At 46.8% G+C, this 21106-nt stretch overlaps 1 protein-coding gene across 1 annotated transcript; it reads left to right on the forward strand.

Annotated features, from left to right (window-relative positions):
* Positions 1-8964: 8964 nt before the first annotated feature.
* On the forward strand, positions 8965-20768 carry CD2 (CD2 molecule). The gene is made up of 5 exons (XM_009092666.4): positions 8965-9172; positions 11958-12254; positions 14685-14927; positions 16873-16992; positions 18292-20768. Exons 1-5 carry the CDS (start codon positions 9112-9114, stop codon positions 18498-18500), a joined length of 930 nt encoding a protein of 309 aa, XP_009090914.2. The 5' UTR covers positions 8965-9111; the 3' UTR covers positions 18501-20768.
* Positions 20769-21106: the final 338 nt, after the last annotated feature.

The raw sequence follows: 21106 nt of genomic DNA on the forward strand, positions 1-21106 counted from the left end.
CTTTACTGAGGACTTAGAAGGCCCTGAGCCCTTCTAGATATTTCTACTTTTTCAGCAAGCAAATAGTTGAAACATAGAAAAGTTTGGGTTGGAAGAGACCTTAATTTAATTCCATCACCCCTGCTGTGGGCAGGGACACCTTCCACTAGACCAGATCCCTGTCCAACCTGGCCTTGAACATTTCCAGGGATGTGGCAGCCACAGTTCCCTGTGCCTCAGCACCCTCACAGAACAGAATTTCTCCCTGACACCCAATATAAACCTACCTTATTTCAGTTTGAAGCCTTTGCCCCATGTTCTATCACTGCACGTCCTTACTGGCCGATGTTAATTATATATATATATACATATATATATATATATATATATATATTTACTGCATGCTGATGGCATCATTGTCCCTTCATGAAGATATTTCCTGCCTGAGGTGGGATTTCAGCCCCGAGCAGCAGAGGTTCCCCCACTCTCCCATCAGCCACGAGATCAGCAGGACCGTGACTTTATAAAATCATTCATTACACTTGCAAGTTCATGTACAGCTGTCGTCTGCTCATTGTGCCAAACACTAACACAAGGAAAGTTCCCATCTGCAGAGGTAGAAAATATGGGTGGCCAGTGTCAGCTTATTTTTAAATTGATCTATTTTTCTGGTTAGCATATTCCGTGTCACAGTTAGCCAATATCCATGATAAAGTACTGAATGGGGCTATAGTCTAAAGTGTGTGTTTTATAGCTAATATAAATATAGTTACTATTGGAAATTCTATGCAGAATTTTTAAAACTGATGATGGCTACTGATAGTTTTAGTATTATCTAACACTACAGTAACTGGATGTATTACAGGCCAAGAATTACTTGGAGGCATTTTTCAGCAAATCTTTTGGAATTGCAAATGCAGTGCATTGGAGAGAATGATTGTCTACTCCCATATCATATACAAATGGAACAGAGAAATACAGCTGGGTGCTTATCCTCCAGCCAGCACTGCTGTCTCATCTTTGGTTTATACAACTTCCTCTTTGAGGGCAAAACATATTTTCCCTAAACTAAGGAGCAAAGTAGTTTTAAAAGCTTTTTTTTTTTTTTTTTGATACTGAAAAGTCATGTAACAAGGTATCTTCAAACAAACAAAAAAAAAAAAAAAAGAAAAAGAAGAAAGAAAAAGAACTTGGGATGGTGTTTTTGTCTGCATGAAGAGAATTGCAGTAGTGCCACTGAGAGCATGACTTGAAGCAAAGAGCACTGAGAGTTTGTGTTGCAGCCCTGTGAAAGCTTTCAATCACAGCAACAGGCATCAGAGCTCTCCTCTGAAACCACCGGCAGACCTATGGCGAGGGAATTTGGGACAGCAGGGGTGGGATTCAGGGATATGTCAGGTGACACATTCAGGAAGGTGTGTGAATGTCAACTCAATTCACCTGGAGCCAGCTGGAGAAGTTGGTGGAGGCTTTCCCGAGGGGGCACTCGGAGCCTGGAGCAGGGCTGGGTGGGACAGTGTCTGCTGTGTCAGGATGACTGGTGACAGGACAGAGAGAGGACGGGGGTGATGACACAGATTCAGTGAGTGCTGTGCAGGATCCAATGGGAAGAAAGAAAGGGCACAGACTTGATGACTGAGGGTACAGAAGTGCTGGTGAGTAATGGCAGGCAGAGATGCTTTTTCTTCCCTTAAATAGGTGGGGAGGCTGCAGGGGTCTCAGGCAAGGTCTGTCCTCCATCATCCTGCAAACTCTTCAGGCAGTATAAAATGTTTTTCTCCAGAAAGCTGCAGCTGCTGTTGCTTTCTCCTCACGCCTGCTCTGTCATGAGTGCTGCTCCCCAGACAGATGCACTCCTCTGCTGGTGGTACATCACAGCCCCTCTGAGCCCCTGGGGCTGCAGGGACTCCTCCCTCCTCTCTGTCTTTCCCCTGGGCCATTTGCAGGGAATGTGCTGTGCTAATTTTGAGAAGCCCAAGAAGGGGAGTAATCCCAAGTCTGATAGCAGCAAACAGGAAATGAAATAACCTTTCTTCTTCCTCTGCCTCCTCGTTCTAGCAAATCCTTTCCAGCATCTTTATGTTGATGTCACTTTCTGGGATGGGTTTTGCTAGATGAGATGGGAGAAGGGTGGTGGAAAGGCAGGACTCCATCCAGCCTTTTGGGTACCCTGAATACAGGTGAGAATGTGCCAGCTCTCTTTCCTTCCTGTGCACAAACTGGGCCAGGATTCTTCTTGCTGCAATGGGAGGTCACAGATAAAGCTGTGCAACTTCAGCTTCTCTTTGTACACATTTCTGCCCAGCTGTTGAGAGTTTGGGGCTTTTTTTCTTCCTCCAGATGATTTGGTGTCTGATAAGGGGTTTTGTTTCCCTGCCTTTTGTTGAGAGTTTAAAGCTTTGCTATTTGGCTATTATAAAGATCTGTTTATAGCTTTCTCTGGAGAAGCAGATGCAGATGAAAAATCCTTTCTTTGTGGAGAGAAAATCAGGAGGAGTCAACACTGCCATGAATTTTATCTCATCTATCTTAAAAAGTCCCAATGGTTAAACAGCCTCAGCATAAGAGGAAAGTAGATGCTCATTTTTATACTGAGCTACTGATGCTGAAGAGCTCAAAGGAATACCAATATAACACAAATAACCATGGCAGCTGTGGTTCTAACCCAGTGCATCCTATCTGTGAGGGCACAAGGCATGCACAGTAACTTTCCATTGAGGCTGCACAGTAAACTTCCTGCTCTGCAAAGTGCCTGCTGAAATTCAGCAAGTTCTTAGTGAGCTGCTGAAAGCCATGTGTGTAGGGAACACGAGACACATTAATTAACAAAAAGGCTGCTGTGCCATGAGGGAAGTGTAAAGGGATGGCTGAAAAGAATGGTGACACCATCTGACTGTCAGGAGTGCAACAGAAGGGCTGCAGGTACTGCCCTGGTAGGAATGCGGTGAAAACCACAAGTTGCCACCAGTGCATCACACAGCACAGGTGCTCATCTGCATCACCCAGAGCATCCTGCACCTGCCTTACTGAGATCTTGAAAAGCAGAAATTCTCATATGACACAGCACCTTAGCCATTACTCTTCCTGGCAGGCAGCAGCAGCTCTGGGATGTAGATGTTTAGAGAGATGGGCAGCTTTGTGCCTGTGCTTTCCTCTGCTGTGGGAAAAGCTCTTTGCCAATACTGGTGTGGCTCCTGCTGCAGATGTGGGGTGTTGGCCCTAGAGCTGAGCCCATCCTGCCTGTTGTCCCTGCACACTGATGTTGCTACCTGGCAGGACTGGATGAGGTGATGCATTTAAATGTAGGAACAGACAAACCTCAGGGAGGCCAAAACCAGGCTCACAGGGCACAGGAAACTTTAGGATGAGAGAAGAAGCAGGAGAAACTGAGCTGCTGCCAGGATCTGCACTGAGTAGGAAAGGACTTGAATTTTCACTGCATCTCATGGCCCCAGGTATAGATGGTGCAAAGGGCATCTGTGTAAGTGGTGTGAAAGACACTTTTCTTGCTTCAGAGAGCAGCAGCAAGACTGTGCTGACAGGTCATTCAGATGTTCCTGACATTTACAGACATTTACAGATGTTACAGACATTTACATCTTCATTTCCCAGTAGTAACAGTCAGCCCTCCTTATATGTATGCACAAGGCCACAGAGTGGTCCTTTTGCTTTGCTATCACTGTCTGATAAATAAACTACAGACACTTTTAGGGTCCACAGAGAGGCTTATGCAAAGTCTTCTAGGAGAAGAGACATTTTATGCCCATACACATGGCCCCCCAGGGGTTGCACCAGTAGGAAAAATGCCAACAATGTCTTGCATTTGAAGGGAAGACTTTCCTTTGTCTCTGGGAACTACATAAAGGCCACTCCTAGGGATAAATGCACCTAGTACTGAAATGTATTATCCAGTTATTTGTGCTCAATCTCCTGCATCACTTCTCAACCTCCCACCTGCCCATTCCAGCTGTCCCTCACTCCTCTCTGGATTTATAGTACTGTAATAGAATAAAACACTGTGCAAAACACCAGGTACACATGCATTTATTAAGCTGATGGCTTCTGGGGAGTGTCAGATCTTGTCCAAAAGATTACTTGGATGGTAGCAACAGCTTGTCTTTCCTAGATATATTTCTAGGGGCAGCTGTTCTTGTATTATCCTTCTTGGGTAGCTGGTCCATCCACTCTCTGGTGATGAAGGGGCACATTGTAGTTAACACAGGTCTTTGTGTATTTACCACTGCCAAGACTAGGAGAGGCTTTTATGGTCATTTATCTGGCTTCTGGTATGAGACAGATTGATTGCAGCATGCCAGCAAGCCAACACCTTTTGCAGCAGTAGTAATGTCACTGAATTTACTAGCACAAGATGCTGAAAGTTAGCTCCTAAATCTAGGGCCATTATAGATGATGGAAATCATCAGCAAGACTGAAATGCACCATCTGCAGGAATAACTGATGGGATGCTGCCATCTGCTCTAGCCCCAGTCATTGCTGAGAACCACAGACTGCTTGGTCTAAGGGGGATTATATTCCTTCAGACCAGAAATGAAGGGTGTTTTTTGTGAGGTTTGGCTGTTGACACATGCTTACAGCTGAAAAAGAAGAAAATGTGTCTGAGAGAGAGCACCTGGGGCTAAAGGTTTAACGGCATGAAGCTGTGTTGGGGTGGAGGGTTTAGGAATATCAGGAAAAGTACTTTCTCCCAGGGGCTTTTGGGGCTCTGGGATGGGCTCAGCAGGGGAGTGGTCACAACTCCAAGTCTGGCTGAGCTAAGAAAAGTTTGGACAATGCTTTTAGGCTCAGGGTGTGATCCTTGGGGCTGTCCTATTCTGGGACAGGAAGTGAGTCTTTGTGGATCCCTTCCACCTCAGAATATTCTATGATTCTATATGGCATTATGCACATCACAGGGAAATTTTGTCTCTTCAAATAATCAGCTGAGGACTGTTCTGCATGATTCTGATTTTCATGGTTTGAAAATGTTAATTTACTTCTCTTGAGAGAAGGATGAAAAAGTTTGTGCAGACAACTGTTTCAGTATCAGTAGTGTGTGTATGTGTGTGTTTCATTATTTCTGGAAGATTTCCATTGTGTATGGACAGCTCAGGGCTCTCAGTTAGCTCTGAGGCACTGAGTCAGCATCCCTGCCAAACCCTTGGCTAGAGCTCTATTTTGAGTTATTGATCTTCATATTTCCACCACTTGGTTCAAGCTGCAGTTTTTCCTTTCTTGGCCCTGTGTGAGGCAGAAGAGGAGCCAGGATTTGTCCTTCATCAACCAAATGGCTGAAACTCTACGTGGGAGCCAGCAGCTCCTTGGCATTTCATAGGGCAGGGCAGCGCCCCTTGCTAGGGCTGACTTTGCTTCTCCCTTGCTCCAGCCACTGCCCACAATTCCTTCTGCTTTGTGAGAAGCTGCAGTAGAGGGGAATGTGCCATCAGGAAGCCCTTAGCTGCCATGCAGGGCAACCCAGATGGAGCCCAGTCTTGTAGGTGCAAGCTCAGGAGAGCTCCCAAGAGGAAAGTTACCCTTCCCCAAAGCTTCCCCTCCTCATCTGACCTATCTGACACTCCAATTAAAATCACATTTGCTCTTTTCCTCACACACTTTGCCTCATCCAAGGCCTGGTGAGAGATTTAGAGGTGTGAAGGTCTTGGGTGATGCTCAGTGCAGGATGTCTGACTCACGTGTGAATACCACTTACTATAACCAAAGCTTCATACCAGAGAAGATGGTACAAACTATCAGATGGGGTCCAAATCTACTTTTTGTAGTCTTCCTTTTCTAGTAGATCAAATAATAATATTTTTATAACAGTTTTTTTTAAAAAAAATAAGCCTTAGGCATGAATGTTTATTGGCTCATCACTAAGCTGAGAACTTAGAGCTGCGAACAGCTGCATATTGTCTCTTGAGATGTTGCCTTCAGATGTGGGGGACTCTGTCACCTTTAGAAGGAAATGTGAGTATGATACTTACATTCCCTGTGAGGAAACTGTGTGCTGTATTACAAAGAGCAGAAGTGTAAAGGAAAGAGCAAGCCACAAAAGCAAATGTGCCAGCGCAGCGCTCTGTGGCTTCTGCAGTGGAAACAATGCTGCAGAGAGAGAGCAGAGGTGTGCAAAGACACAGCCCATTGTCGTGGCAGTGCAATGGGCTAAACAGGGCTCCAGCATCCTTACCTTGATGCTAAGGACAGGCCTAGCTGAACCAGGCCTAGCAGCACCGTGCTGGGAGACATCTACTTTTCTATGGTTGCCCATGTTCTAGCTGGCTTTGTTTAATCCAGTGGTGTTACTTCCTGTGTGAGGAGAAGAGTGTGAGAGCACTGCTGTCTGCAGCTGTTATCTACAGCTCACCCTGTCCTGCCCAGCACAGCTTGGGCCAGTGTCTGGGCTGTGGCCACACACAGCTCCAGCCCCAGCTCTCTCCGTGCCTCTCCCTCCACCTCGGAGGGCATTTCTGGCTGGTGCAGGGGCTGCTCTGCCAGTGCTCTCTGCTGGAGCTGTTCTCAGGATGTTTACCCTGTACCACATCTCTGAAGGTACCTGCTGGCTTCTGGAGTTCCTCTGTGGCAGCAGCCCAGAGCTGCTTTCCAGAGGCACTTTCTCCTCGATGCCTTCTCCTGGGACGTCAGTGCAACCACTTAGAGTGCCTCCTTGCAAGTAACATCCAAAACATCCTTCTTCCAAAATGGGGATCAAAGCCCAGTCAGGACTGCAGCATGATGTTGCCTTGCTTTTCAAGAGGGGAAGAAGGGTAAAGCTGGCAGAATATTGACATTTCCCCACTTGTCATCGGGCAGGAAGACTGAGCTTAGAGACATGGGCTGCTTTGTCTTTCTGCAGCTGGGTCTGATGGTGCACGAGGTTTCAGAGGCTGGTTAGCACGTGCCAGGATCTCATGGGGAACTCTTGCTGCAGGTGAGTGGTGTGCCCCCTTTGCAGGCTTGGCTGTGCTTTTGGCGTTTGTTGCTCAAAGTCTTGCAAGTGGATTTTGTGCTCGTGCAGGAGCACCAAGGCCTGGTGTCACTTCTGTGATGTCCAGGGACCATGGGGCATCAGCCATTGAGCCCTCAGCTCTTCTCTCAAGTGCTTCTCCACTGCTCACAGTGAGCTCATCTTTGAACAGACATTTTACATCCTTTACAAACGGGTTCCTGCTCCTGCCCACCTGTTGCTCCAACAGCAGGCAGGGTGTTTGGTGAGCTGGCTGGCTGGACCCCAGGGGCTTTTGGTCTGACCCATTTCAGCTGTGAGTTTAGAAGATTATGTGGGCATGCCAAACGGATTAACTGGAAGTAGTGGCCTTCATTATGCCTACAGGGAATTCTTTTACACCTGGTTCCAGCACTATGGAGCATTACCTGTTTTTCTCTCACATTCACACAGACACACACCTTCCCCTTTTCATTTCATTTGTACCATGACAATCCCCACCCCAGGGGATTGCCAGGGTGAGCATGCCAACAAACAGAAAACCTGCAGGGCTACCCTGGAAGCAGGCAGGGGCTTTGAGGGATGTTTCCCTGAAGAAGAAGGGAGACAAAGTTGAGCAGAGCATGGACAGTGGTTCCAGCATGCTGGGTCTTCTTCTGCTCTGCTTGATGGACCCAGCAAAAAACCTTCAAAAAATGGAGGAGAAATCAGTGTTGCTGCCTTTGCCCAAATTTTTTTAGGTGCTCAGGCTGGAAGCAGATGTGTCCAGGAGTTTGACACAGCTTGCTTGGCTGAGGAGATACCTGAGTGTGGCAGCCCCTGCCCTCAGCTTGTTTCTTGCCACAGAGGGTGGAGGTCAGGCAGAGAAATGTGATCTTGCTGCTGTTGCTTCCTCTCTCCTTTTGTGTGTGCCTCCTTTGTGTGTTCTTTGGAAGGAAACAATAGCAGAAAGAAGGAAGAAAAACTAGGTTTTCCTGCACAGAGTGGATTTTTTTATCTCATTATTACCAGTAAAAAATGATTAAGCTGGGGAAGGGGAGGGGTCTTACAAGACCTTCCTTTAACCTCAAGGAAGAAGAATGACATGAACGAACAAGCAAGATTTATCTACTCTTGTACATTTCTGGTGCCACAGATTTCCTTCTGTCTTCTTTCTTGGCCTACGTCTGTGACAAAAAGCTGGAAGATTTCAGTGGCTACTGAGGCAGAGGAATTATGGTGGTGAGGATAAGATTCTAAATCCTCACCACTCCATCTGTTTCCTATTGGAATCAGGGATAAGGACTTCATTAGCTTCTCACATGCTTTTGGACACAGCTCCTCGCAGCTTCTTCCCTCTTTCCCACAGCAGCAGTTTCAGGGCTGGTTTGTGGCTACATCAAGGCAGTGTTCTCACCCCCTTCCATGCTCATCCCTCTCACTGCTTGCTGCAGGGCTGGCCCAGCCTGCAGGAAGCGTTTGTGGCTCTGGCCACAAACCAGATGTTGATGCCAAGCTGATCCTGCTGCTTTCCAAGGGAAGTGGGTCTCCTTTCCAAGCATTGTCCAACAGCCACCTGCTCCTCACTAGGGGTTCTGGGCTTGCTCTCCCCTTGCTGCTGCTGAGGCTGTGGGGGAGAATTAGGATTCCCATCACTCCTCCACCTAAAAACTGCATCCCTCCCACTAGGATGGTGGCATGTGGATTGGGAAAAGCCCAGAAAAAGGTACCCGGATGTCCGCAACACTTTGTTTCTGTTGTCCCATATTGTCCTAATACAAATTGCCCAAATTATTATTACTCTAATTATAATGCTATTTTTATAACCATTTTATTATCATTAAACTTTTAAAATTTAAACCAAGTGATTGGCGTTTTTCACATGGATGCTGGAGCTGAGCTCTTCAGGTGAGCATTGAGGAGGGCAAGGGCCCCATCTAGCCCTCCAGATGGGTGGACAAACCTCCAGGGCACTCCTGCATTTTAGTGCCCATTTTCTTCGTTGTCTCCATGATGCCTCCATGATGCAGACAAAACACCCTGTTGAGGCTTATTTCCGCTCCTGCTAGAAATGAGAAGTGCTGGAGGAGAGGAGGAGGGCACAGAGGCTGCACCGACATGTCCCATCACTGCTGGCTCACAGCAGAAAATCTTTTCATCTGCCAGGAGCTATCACTAGACAAGGCAACACTGGATGGTTTTTAACCCTGAAAATGAACTTTAGGAGGATTTTCTTAATCAAGTGCTTGCTGCTTTTATTTCCCAGTGTAAAATGTGAGTTTTTCTTACAGTTTTTTGCTCTTTTGGGCTGATGTTAAAATTGCATTTTAAAGCGTTTACAACTTGGTGGGCTGCTACTGATAAGAAACTTGTTCCACTTTTCCAATGAGTGAAGACATCTGGGTTATTGCTATTATTATTTGATTTAATTTTCAGCCAGGGGGAGGGCAGGACCTGAGTTTCCTATTCCAGTTATAATAATAAGCTGTAAAGAGTTTTGGTTTTAAGTTAATGAGCCTTAATTTGACACATGTGTAATGAGAAATGTTAGCATACAGTTTGCTTTCTGCCCTCAAGGCAGCTTGTACTACATTAGAGATCCAGTTCACTGTGCATTATCGCATGTAATTTCCTTTTCTTATCAAAGATGTGCAAATCTTTTGAAAGCACAATTTATATTCTTCCATAAATGTTAACAGAGTGATATATTTCAGTGTCTTCAGAGGAGCTGAAGTCTAAGATGTGAAAACAGCAAGCAACTGCACATATTTTTTATATTTTCCATATTATTGTTCTCATTATTTTTTAAAATATTAATCTAAAAACTTAATTAAGGTGTTAACTCATAGATTAGAGAAGGTTTTAAGACATGGAGACAATACAAGCCTGCATAATTTTTTGCCCCCTCTGTTTCATTCCCCTAAGTTTGTATGTATGGCTGTTTAATGCTTTGCTTTTCCTTCAGAACAAAATTAATAGATAAATAAGGATTTCTTCTTCTTATGTACACAATCTATAAAACATCTTCCCCAGCAGAAATAAGGATTATTCCCTTGAATGGAAAATTGTTTCAGAGACTTCCTTCCTTCTCTAAAATTACTATGGGAGCTATTTCTTTTAACTCTTTCTGGTGACTGTGAGTGAGCTGTTGCCTCTCAGTTAAAACCTTTCTGCCCTTTGGAGCACATTTTAGTGGGCATTTTTATCAGAAGTGTTGTTTCATGAGCTAAGCAGATTTTTAGTATCGTAATGTGGGACACTCAGATTTCCACTAGAAAGACTATAGGGATCAAATCAATATCTAGAGGTGTCTCTGGTCCACAGAGATGCCATTGAATTATCCTTGAAAACTCAGATTACTTTTTTGCCTTTACTTTCAGAGAGAAAATAAGTAGTATCTGTTATGCAAGGAAATCCTATTACTAGCTCTAAATACTTGTTCATGACTGAGCAGAAACAAGTATTAGAATTTAAATATTGGGGTATGATGTGTAGTGCCATCTGTGTGGGGCATAGCTGCTTCCAAGGCTGTTTAGCTGATAGCTTTATTTCAGGACATTTCATTAGATATATCAAATACCTTGCAAGAAAGGCACTGCTGGAAAAACAACCTCTCTTTGGAGGTGGTGAATTGCCAGAAGCACTACAGCATTAATGCTCTTGTTGCAGAGGCATGCTATTTTAGTTCTCTGATTATCTCTAATATTGTTAGTTTAATGAAATAGCCACTGGGTTTCAGTTTTCCCTCTGTGGTGCCATTTATCATTATCCTAGATACAAGGACTGTAATAAAAATATGCACAAACACGGGTTTTTCTCTCTGTGGGGGGAAAAAAGTACTTAAAATACACAAAATTCGGGTAGAATCAGCTCTGCATGGCGGTGGTAAGGGAAATCTCCTCCTGCTGATTGGCTTCACCCTGTAAATTGAGCAGGAATGAACACAAGAAAATGACAAACTGAATAAGCTGCGGCTCTGAGCACGCACCTTCAGGTGCCAGTGAGCTTATCCCACCTGACACTTGCACGCGGATTTCGCCCTCCTCCTGCAGGTTTGTCCACCTGCCACGGGGGTGGGGACAGTTCCTCACTTGAAATGACCTCCCAGGAAACTTTCCCAAGTCCTGGCTCACCAGAAATGGGGCCTGCAAAGGCAGTGGCTGGAGGGGAGCAGCCTGGAGGGAGCGGGCAGAGCCCCCGGGCACTGCTGCAGGAGTGCATCATCCCCACTGCTGGACACGTGGTGGATGTGTAGTGAATATCCCCTTTGGCAGCCCCATGCTCAGGTGCTTCCCAGTCCTGGCACCACCTTTGGGAAGCTCCTATTCTTTGCTGTTCTGCAGAAGGGACCTGGAATCGAAAAGAGAAAAGATTTTTGGGGTTTTTTTGGCAATTGATTTTCTTGTAATGACTCCTGCAGCCCCTCAGATGCTGGTAGCTGTTCCTTCCTGTCTTACTTGCCCCATCAGGATCCTGTGCTAGAAAAATCAAGTGGATGCATTCCAGTGGGGCAGAGTAAGTGGGACAGGAGAAGGGAGGCACTGCTGTGGGTGTGCCCACAGTTCAGTGCCTTACACTCACTCACAGCTTGACATGGGCTGCTATTATTGTCATCATTGCTATCGCTGGGGTTGCTGAAATGATTCTGCTGTCCAGGGATGTGACTATTTTTGCTGTGTGCAGTTCTGGCTACCAGCCTGTGCCATATGCAAAACACAGAAGTGACCTTCTTTTCAGGAGGGGCTAAATTCATGTTAAAGTGAATGGGGGGCCATGAATCTTGGCATCCAGAGTCACTCTAAGTGAGTCAGCCAGGGTATAAATTCAGCTTTTGAAAGCTGGCCTCTTAGCTTTCTCGCCTCTCAGAATTAAATTGGATGCTGGCATTTATCTAATGAACAATCAAAAAATATTTTGGAGCAGGGGAAGAAGATGGCATCAGTAAAGCAGAGAGACTTAGGCAGCTCAGGAAGGGGGTGGCATAGCAAATGACAACCTTTTGGGTGTCTGCTGTGGCTGCTGGAGACAACTGAGGGGCTGGCTGTGCTTCCCTCCACAGGCTCCAGCACCAGCTGGATTTACAAGGCAGTGAATGAGACAGCTCTTCTCAGCATCACTGCTCCTGGGAGCATCTACGAGGCCACATGGAGGAGAGGGGGACAAAGGCTGGTTCAGGTCAAAGATAACAGAGCCAAGCACTTTGTGAACAAGGAGCAGTGCAGGTGTGCCATACTCCGGAACGGGACTCTGCAAATCCAGCGCCTGGAGAAGGAGGACAGTGGGAACTACACGGTGATGGTTTATCAGAAGGATGGAAAGCTGAAGGCAGAAGAAAATATAATGTTGTTTGTTCAGGGTGAGTTTTTGTCTTTCCCATGCCATGCTCAGGAGAGCTGATCAAGATTTGGTATTCTCTGCTCTCTCCCACAGCCTTTCCTACTCAGTCCCCTCCTTTCTGATTAGGAGTGGGAGGATTTCTGTAGCACATAACTTTTTCTTCCTGCCATTGACAGCAGCCTGCCTCTCTCCTGATTGATGGCCTCAAATCCCTGGCTTCTTTCTGGCTCCCCTGTTTGTCAGCCAGCAGGTTTCCAGCTGTGCCCAAGAAAGCAGCTGTGAGGACATTCACACTGACAGCAGGGTGAGGGTGGTCAGCCCTACTGCAGCACCACAAACAGTGCTGAGACCCTGAGCTGGGGTGGGACCCTGACAGGGGACTGGGCTCCCAGCAGCATCCTGCTTCCAGAAACCTCTGCTAGGACCACAGCAGCCTGTGTGAGGTACAGCTGTGGCTGATGCACCGTGGGTTTTGGGTATTTCTGGTGCCATTTCATGGGTACTGAGTTATGACTTCTGTTCTCTGGCCACTGCTCCAGCAAGCCAAGCAACTTGTGTTGCCAGCCCCTTGAGAGGAGCTCAGGAGTCCTGATGGCCCCAAATGCCTTCATTCAGGCAATGGAATCCCACTCCATTTTTGCTCTAACATCCAAAATAGCCAGCAGTCACCTCCCCTGAGATAAACCACAATAGGAGCTGAACGTGCAGTGGAAGGAGACTCCTGCACCCTATCCTTGCACAGCACAACACAACAAATATAAAGACTGTGCTCTTTGAAGCACAGTTGAGCACACACCTGGGGCTTTCAGCTGCTTGGGCTCAAAGCATGAGGGCAGGCTCCATTCCTGTGCTGTATCTTGTCCTGAGAGATCAGAGCAGTAGCAGCCCAAGGGTTTTGGGGTGAGTAGGGATGATGGGGATGGCTGTTCTGCTCCTTAATAGCTGCTGTGTCCTCTCCAGACCTATAAGCTGTAGGACAGCATGGGTTTTTCCCCAGTAAGGGGATAGCTTTGTTCTGTCCTTCTTCAGCCATCGTGCACACCTTTGCCAACACCCTGAGTTTGTGGCACCAGCTGGGATTGCAGCAATGATGCCTTATTGAGGCAGCAGTGTCAGCTGCAATGGTTTTAGCAGGGTTTCTGGGCAATGGGAGGCCCCAGTCTAAGGGGCTGCTGAGCAGTGAGGGTGTCTCACTGCTTTGGGAGCTATTAGTGTAAACAGATGCAGGAAGTCATCAGGGCTTGATGCTTCTTGCTCATGTTTGAAGCCACTGTGCTGTCATTGGGGTGTCCTCGTTTCGGGTCAAGGTTAATGCTCCAGCCCAGCTGTGTGCTGCATCATTTCCTCTGCTGTGCAGCACAGAGGTTGCATTACCTCTGACACATGGTTTTGGAAGTCCTGCAGTGACTGTTGGGTGCTAGAATAATTTGTCAGCCAGGCTGGTACTTTGTTTCTAGGGCTGGACAAACAGTTGTTAAAAATAAAATTGTCCCAATGATATCCTCACACAACTCCAGCACCTGGACTCTAATGTTTCCCACTGGGATGTTTCCCTGAGTAATAGGTTCCAGTTTGCAGAGGAGGAGTGGGCTTACCAAGGAAAGGCTGGCTTTGGATGTGGAGTGAACCTTGACTGCATGTGCTATGAGCAGTCCTTATTAGCTTTAGAATTTATTATCTCCATAATTTACTCAGCCTGTAACTAGAGGTGGCACTGGCATGTTTTTGTTTATCTGGTCTTAAAGGTAGAAATAATTATTTTTTTATTTGCTGTCCCTGCCAGTTGCCCTTACTTGAGGAAACTCAAGTAAGTTCCTCAAGTTTTACCTGAGGAAAACCCTGCAGGCTTTTCCATCTCTTTCAGTGCCACCAGTGATTGAGAAACTGGAACCAAAAGGGAGCAAGTTGTTGGCAGGGCATAAGAAGAGACAGAAATGATTTTTGTTCTGTCATAACCTCACTGAGAGCTGAAGTGTCTGTTTTGTGCTCTCCATTCTGGGTTGATGACCTTCCATGCTGTGCTGTCGTGCCTGCTGAGCGCTGTTGGTAGCACACAGAGCATCAGAAGGAGCTTTTCACAGTTTTCCCTGCTTTAGAGAAAAATCTCTTCCTGATGGGCACAGGCAGAACAGGATCAACTTCCCTTGCACCAAAACACAGGGTCCAGAGATGAAGGGAGCTGTGGCTCTGGATCCCTTCCACCCACCTGAAGACTCATCTTCCTCCCCTCCCCTGCCTGGTGTCCAGCTCTGCTTCACTGGGCCAAACTGCTCTGGATTTTCTGTATTGTTGCCTTGTTACTTCTGCAGCAGAGGTCTAATTTGCTCTTCATTCTTCTGTGATCTCATTAGCTGATGATTTGGGGTTAATTCTCTCTTCTGCTTAATAGCAGAGGCTTTCAAGAGGAGACACTCTCTCAGACGTGCCTGTCCCTTCCCTTCTTTTTCAGAACCTGTCCCTCAGCCAATCCTCATCGCTGAATGCAGGAATAAAAGTGTGTCTGTCAAGTGTGAAGCCAAACAGAAGGCCAAGGACGAAGTATTTCTAATAGAACTGACTCAACCCAATGGCCAAAAAAATCCAAAGAATGCAACAGTGGTGGAATGGCTCGTGCGGAATTCTGGGACGTTCCGATGCGTTGCTAAGAACCAAATCAGTGAAAAAATGGCTGAAAAAGGAATTAACTGCTCAGGTAAGAAATCCCTTTTGTCAGAATGTGCTAGGGTGGACCACTGCCGAGGGCAGTGGGGTGTGAGAGGGGTTTTGCTCCTCCCCTTCTCCCGTGGGGAAATCCATTGTGTTTTTCTCCTCTCCCTAATCATGTCTATCCATGTGGTGGTTGCCTGCTACCCATGGGTGTGGATGAGTTCTCTCACAGGGGGAAAAATCAGCTGCTTGGACTCTTCAGCTTGGCCTAGAAATCAGGAGGGAAGTTCTGGAGGATTTTTATTCAGGGTTACACGAGTCAGATAAGCATGGCTCAACTGTACCATGGTTTTCCTATTCAGTTAATCACAGATGCAGCCAAAGGACTGAAAGGATTGCATTTTAAATGGGAAGAGTCATGCTGAAAATGATTCAGTAGGCAAAAGAAGTCATCACAGTTGTCATCCTCCCACGTAAAAATCCTGCAAGTTAAGGCACAAACAAAGGACAGATCACACTGGTATGGCACTGGGTGTGGTGCTTAAAGTTCAGAATTCCAGTGCAGTGCTGGGGAAAAGTCCTTGAGCTTGCCAGGCTTGGGTTCATCCCACCCAACCACAAGTGCTCTGCTGGAAGAATTCTCTTACTCTAGATTGCTGCTGGAGCTGGTGGAGAGTTGGAGGGGGGGCTCATGAGAGCTGGCTCAGTATTTCCAATTTTTACCTGTTTCTGCCACAGTGAATTTTGGGAAAGTCCAAGTCTGAAGGACAGCCCATGGGGTGAGAAGGGAGAGAGCAAGCCCTAAGGCATAAAGGCTTTACTGAAGTGATCCCAGGTCTGCTGAGGCTGGTTGAAGGGCTGAAGGGCAAAGAGCTGAGGGACAGGATGGCCACTGCTCTCCTGTGGAGCTGTTGCCTCCTGAATAATCCTCCTGATTTCAAAAATAGCCAAGCAATGCATTTTTTTTTGCTGCTGCCTGACCTGATGGACTGCACAGTCCCATTGACGTTAGCATTGGGAAGGGGCAAGCAGGATGTGGCATGGATTTTGGAGCCAGGTATGAAAGTGTGCTGCTGGATTAGGTCTGTTTGGGTCAAGGCAAACTATCCCAAACTCCTTGTCTGGATGAGGAAATGCTGGCCAAAGCTGCCCATGCCAGGACACAAGCCAGGCAAGCACAGGGCTGCCTGCACTGCTGCTGTGGGCAGACACTGGCCATCATCTAGACAATTTTGATTTCACTTTTTCTCACCCTTAAGAAATGCTCTTTTATCACAGGGTGAATTGGTTCAGAGAGTTTGGGTTTTTTTCTCACATCATTAACAGAGAAATACCAATGATCTTTAAGGTACAAACATAGCATTTCTCAGACACCAAAACCCCCCTAAGACCATGGAGCACTACTCTTCCTACCCAAACTAAATACCTCTCAAATTTTCGGTGCAGGGGCAGGACTCTGCCAGCTCCACAGTAGATTAAATCTCCTCATCTTGGAGTCAAACCTCTTTCTAACCCTGCTGGCCTCTGTGAACACTTGGTCCTGCAACTGAGGCCAATCACCTTGAATTTTGATCTTTAGAGGCAAGGTACATTTCAGGTGGGCTTTAGTTCAGCCAGCTTTTCATGGAAGTGTAATTACTTGTGAATCTGTCTGGGCTCCTCTTGCACTCATCTGGGAGAAACAGGCACAGAAAAAGCAAAATACACCTTGGTGTAACCCTGGCTACTAAAGCAAGTGGCAATTTAAATACAGTGAGCTGGCACACATGAATGCTCTGGTTTCAATTTTCTGCAGAACTTGAATCCATCAGGGAGCAATCAAAATTCTCAACAATGAGGAACAGCAACTTTCTGCTGTAAACAGGTAAAAGGCAAAGGGTGGGGTGTCTACTGGTCTGCCTTTACAGCCAATGGAAGAAAATACAGAATTCTAAGGATGTTGTGCAAGTGATTTCTTTCCATCTAACATCCTCTTTCATCCCCTTAACTAGGCAAGATGGACTTTTATCTCATCTTAAGCATAGCAGGAGGTGCAGTCTTCTTTGTCATCTTTGTGATTTGTCTTATTTATTGTATCAGAAGGAAGAAAACAAAAAGGAATGAAGTTTATGGTGAGTGTTTAAGAGGCTTTGTTTTGCTATCCAGCAACCTAAAATATTAGAGCTTCCCACTGACAGCAACCCTGTGGTCAGGAGCATTTTCTCTGCCCTGACATGAGCAATAACCTGGTTTTAGCATATGGTGAATCTGTGTAGATCAGCTGGCATTGCCAGTCTCACTTTCTGATATGTGTTTTGAGAAAGCCTCCTGAGTATTATTTGACATTGTGGCTGTTCTCTTTTGAGTGGTACAGATCGCTGCCTCAGCTGAGCAGTGACACCATATCCTCAGTTCTCAGAAAATGAGAAAATGAAAACCAATATTTTAGTGATTATTTTACAGTGACTAGCCTCTCTGAAACAGTTGGCTGTGTGTTTAAGGCCAGCTCAGTGTCTCAAGAGGTAAATCCCTCAATCCCTAAGTTAAGATGAGTGATATTCCAGAAACGATGAGTCAGTGATCAGAAGTCAGTCAGTATGAATTTACTTTTTTGTGTGTGAAAATTAATGCTGGCAAAAGGGATCTCTGGCTGCCAGGATTCTGGAAATCCCAGCACAGACAAAGGCAGGGCAGAGTGCTTTGATGTTGCTTCCTGGGATTAGATCTCCCTTTCCCTTCAGCAGCCTCCTAAAGGGGACAGAGCAGCTCAGTCTGGGGGTGTCCATGGATGTCTCCCTGATAAAGCTGGTTCCCCCAAGAGGCAGGGCAGAGCTTTCCCAAATGCTCCAGGTACCTTGATCTCTGCCAGGCAGCCAAAAGCTTCCCTGTTGGCCTGGGAGGTGCAGGCAGAGGTGATTTTTGCTGCTCACTGGTGTTGTGGTGCTGGGTGGATCCCCAGGATGAGATGAGAGATGAGAAGCTAACTCCAAGTTCTCAGAAGGCGGATTTATTATTTTATGGTATTATATTATATTAAAAGAAAATTATATACTAAAACTATAGTATATCATACAAAACTATACTAAAAAGAATAGAGAAAAGATACATCAGGAAGCTGGACAAGAATAATAATAAAAACCCGTGACAGACTCAGAGTCTCACACAGCTGGCTGTGATTGGTCATTAATTAAAAACAATTCAGGTGCTGGGTAAACAATTCTCCAAATCACATTCCAAAGCAGCAAAACAGGGAGAAGCTGAAGCTTCCCAGGAGAAAAAATCCTAGTGAAGGGATTTTTCATAAAATATCATGGTGAGAATGGCATCTTAAACCCCAGCATTTGGCTTTCTCTTGCTTGGGCCGAGGCCATTTCCGCGTCCTTCTGACTTCTTGGCGGATGTGTGACTCTGGGCTCCTTGTGTTGTTGCAGAGGAGGAGCGAGTGATGCAGACTCTGCCCACGGACCGTGAGAGGGGGATGCGGGAGCTGCCCCAGGCTCCATCCAAGCCCACCCCGAGGCAGCAGCGCCTGCAGCAGCGCCCGCTGCCCCCGCAGCCCCAGGAGCCGCAGCAGCCGCGGCCCCAGCCACGGCCCCGCACCCAGCCACGGACCCCAAACCCCCCGAGACACAGGCCCTGAGCAGACATCCTGGCATGCAGCAGGCCCAGAGCCTCCTAGACTTCCCTGGCGTTCAGCAGCCTAAGAAAGGGAATGCCAAGTGACGGGACATGTCATGGTGACTGGACTGGAAGCCCCTCTCTTCCACCTTCGGACTCCTGCTTATCTCTCTGTAAGACTGTAGGTCACTTTCCCTTAACCTTTGCTGCTGGACAGTTTCCAAACCCCCTGAACCCTACATCAAGAGCTGATTTTGCCCAGTTGGGCAGAAGAGCTGTCACTGGGAACCTTCGCAGAAGAATCAATAAAGACATGGCTGTGGAACCCCATAGAGCCTTCTCCTCTCTCCCCCTGAGTCTGCCTGCCTAGGCGCCTAGCAAGCTGAGATATCACTAAAGCTGAGATATCACTAAAGAGCTGATATCACTTAAGCTTGCTAAGGTTGCCTGCAGCTGAGAACTGCTTGGGAGCTCGGACAGTCTGTCTCGAACAGGTCAGAGCTATCCGGACCCCGTTGCACACTGCTGGGGACAGCCTGAACCCCAGAAAAGGTTGCATTACTGGCAGGAGGGGTGTTGGTCTCTCTGCTCCACCATTTGCTGGGAAAAGCAAGTTTGTGAGAGCCAGGAGCCCCTCCTGCCCAGCCCTGCATTATGCTCAGCCATGAAAAGGCAGCTTTCCTTGCAGAGAGTCAGAGAGAGCATCAAGTGGAGACCAGGAGACTCAAGGTGGTGGGCATTCATCCCTGTGGCTGTTTTTCCATCATGTTAGGATATGGATATGGAGCACTCAGCCCTGTGTCTTTCTGTGGTTCACTTGTTTTTACTGCACCTTGTCTTCGTGCTTTTTGGATGGTTTTCACCAAGAAGAAGCTAAAGCTCTACTTGGACGAAATGGACCTATGGATCTTATAGGGTTTCATCTCCTGCCTCACATTAGGACAGCTCTCTGGCTTCAGCATCAAATACATGGCCTCCTGGACCAAAAGTTAGTTGTATGTAATTAAATATTTGTTTGAAGTTGAAAGGATTTATGTCATTTAATGCAGAGAAGAAAATAGTGAAAGGACAGTTGAGAACCTTGAAGGACCTGTGTGGGAAAAACACAAATGGGAAAGGAAGAACTTCTCCCTTTTTTCCCTTTCTCTTTCTCCACTGTGTTTAGAAAAGAAACTGTGCGCTTGAGTTGCAGCAAGGGAGAGTTAGGTCAGTATTTTATTTTTCTTTTTAATGAAACACTGAGAGAGATTTCTGGGAGAGGTTCTCCAGCACTGGGGTTTCAAAGAGTGGTTGAAACAACATTTGGTGAAGCCTTTTTGTTCTGACAAGGGCCAGGAGAATGTGCTACACAGCCTCTTCAGGGAGAGTTTCAACTCAGTTTTTTGTGACTTTTAGGCAAATAAAACAAACCTTTATTCTCAGCATAAGTCTGTGGGGCTATCCAGACAATTTTTTCTTTTGCTTAGAAGAGGTCAGGTCTCCTTTGGCTTGTGAAAGGAAGCATTATGAACTGCCAGCCAGCAGGATTGCTGGTGGCACTGTCTGAATTGCCAGGGGTTCACAGCCCAGGGCTCCTGCTGAGGGTGAGGGACTGTGTTTCTTGGTTTTGTTGGTAACACCTTGGGTACAACCAGGGCAGGATGGAGAGCTGCTGAGAGATCTGCATCCCCAAGGGAGGAGCTGGACTGCAATAAGTGCACCTGCATCACATGCTGGACACTGCTTGCTCCTCTGGGCCTTGGGGGTGTCCATGGCTGCCTCCACAGGACAGCTGAGGAGCTGAGAGCACAGGCCTGCTTTAGAGCAGTGCCTGCACGGGTACACTCACCCATCTGGGGTGAAAGGCAGGGCAGGTGAAGGAGGAGAGAGCTACAAGAGCCACAGAGCACCAGACATCCAGCCAGCTAGCTGATGTGTCAGGCAGAACACCCAATATCTCTTCCAGGCTGGCCTATCCCACGTGTGCCAGGGGAGATAAAACAACCATGCTTTGTTTCTCCTCAGAAATGTGACTATTTTTATCTTCTGGTGTAAGGGCAAGGAGGCAACTGGTCAGAAAAAGGAAGCTTCTGCCTCCTCCAGAGGTCAGTCACTTCACTTGAACTCTGACAGCAGGAACAGCCCTGGGAGTGCCATTTGCTCTCTTGCCTTGGCTTTCTGCAGCTGATTTTTGGGCTTTTGCTATTTAAAATTGCATTTGGTAAATGTTTCGTGGTTTATTTTGTAACACACCACATGCTATATCACTGTACTTAATAAATAAAGAGAGGACTGGGTGCAGAGGACCTTAGTTCACTGCTGTGCTGGTACTTCAGTATCTCACTTTGATACAAAGAAGGCAATAAAAGCACTTTGGTCCCTGAGGCACAGAGGCAGGGGTGCAGGAGGTGTCACACCATCCCTGGGAGGTGCTGGGGTGCCAGGAGCTGGTGGGCTCAGGCTGGTGTGGGTGAGCACAGCTGCTCTGCCTGTCCTGTGCTGCCAGAGCTTTACTGGTGCTGCTCTGTGGTTACAGGTGTGGGGTCCTTTCTGGGAGAGAGGGAGGGTAACTGGGGCCTGAGAAAGAAGATTTATCCCAACTGGGTTGATTTACCCTAAAACACAGTCCTTGGCAGGCAAGAAAATACT

Source organism: Serinus canaria, chromosome 1 (genome assembly GCF_022539315.1).
Source record: "Serinus canaria isolate serCan28SL12 chromosome 1, serCan2020, whole genome shotgun sequence".
In the NCBI taxonomy this organism is placed as follows: Eukaryota; Metazoa; Chordata; class Aves; order Passeriformes; family Fringillidae; genus Serinus; species Serinus canaria.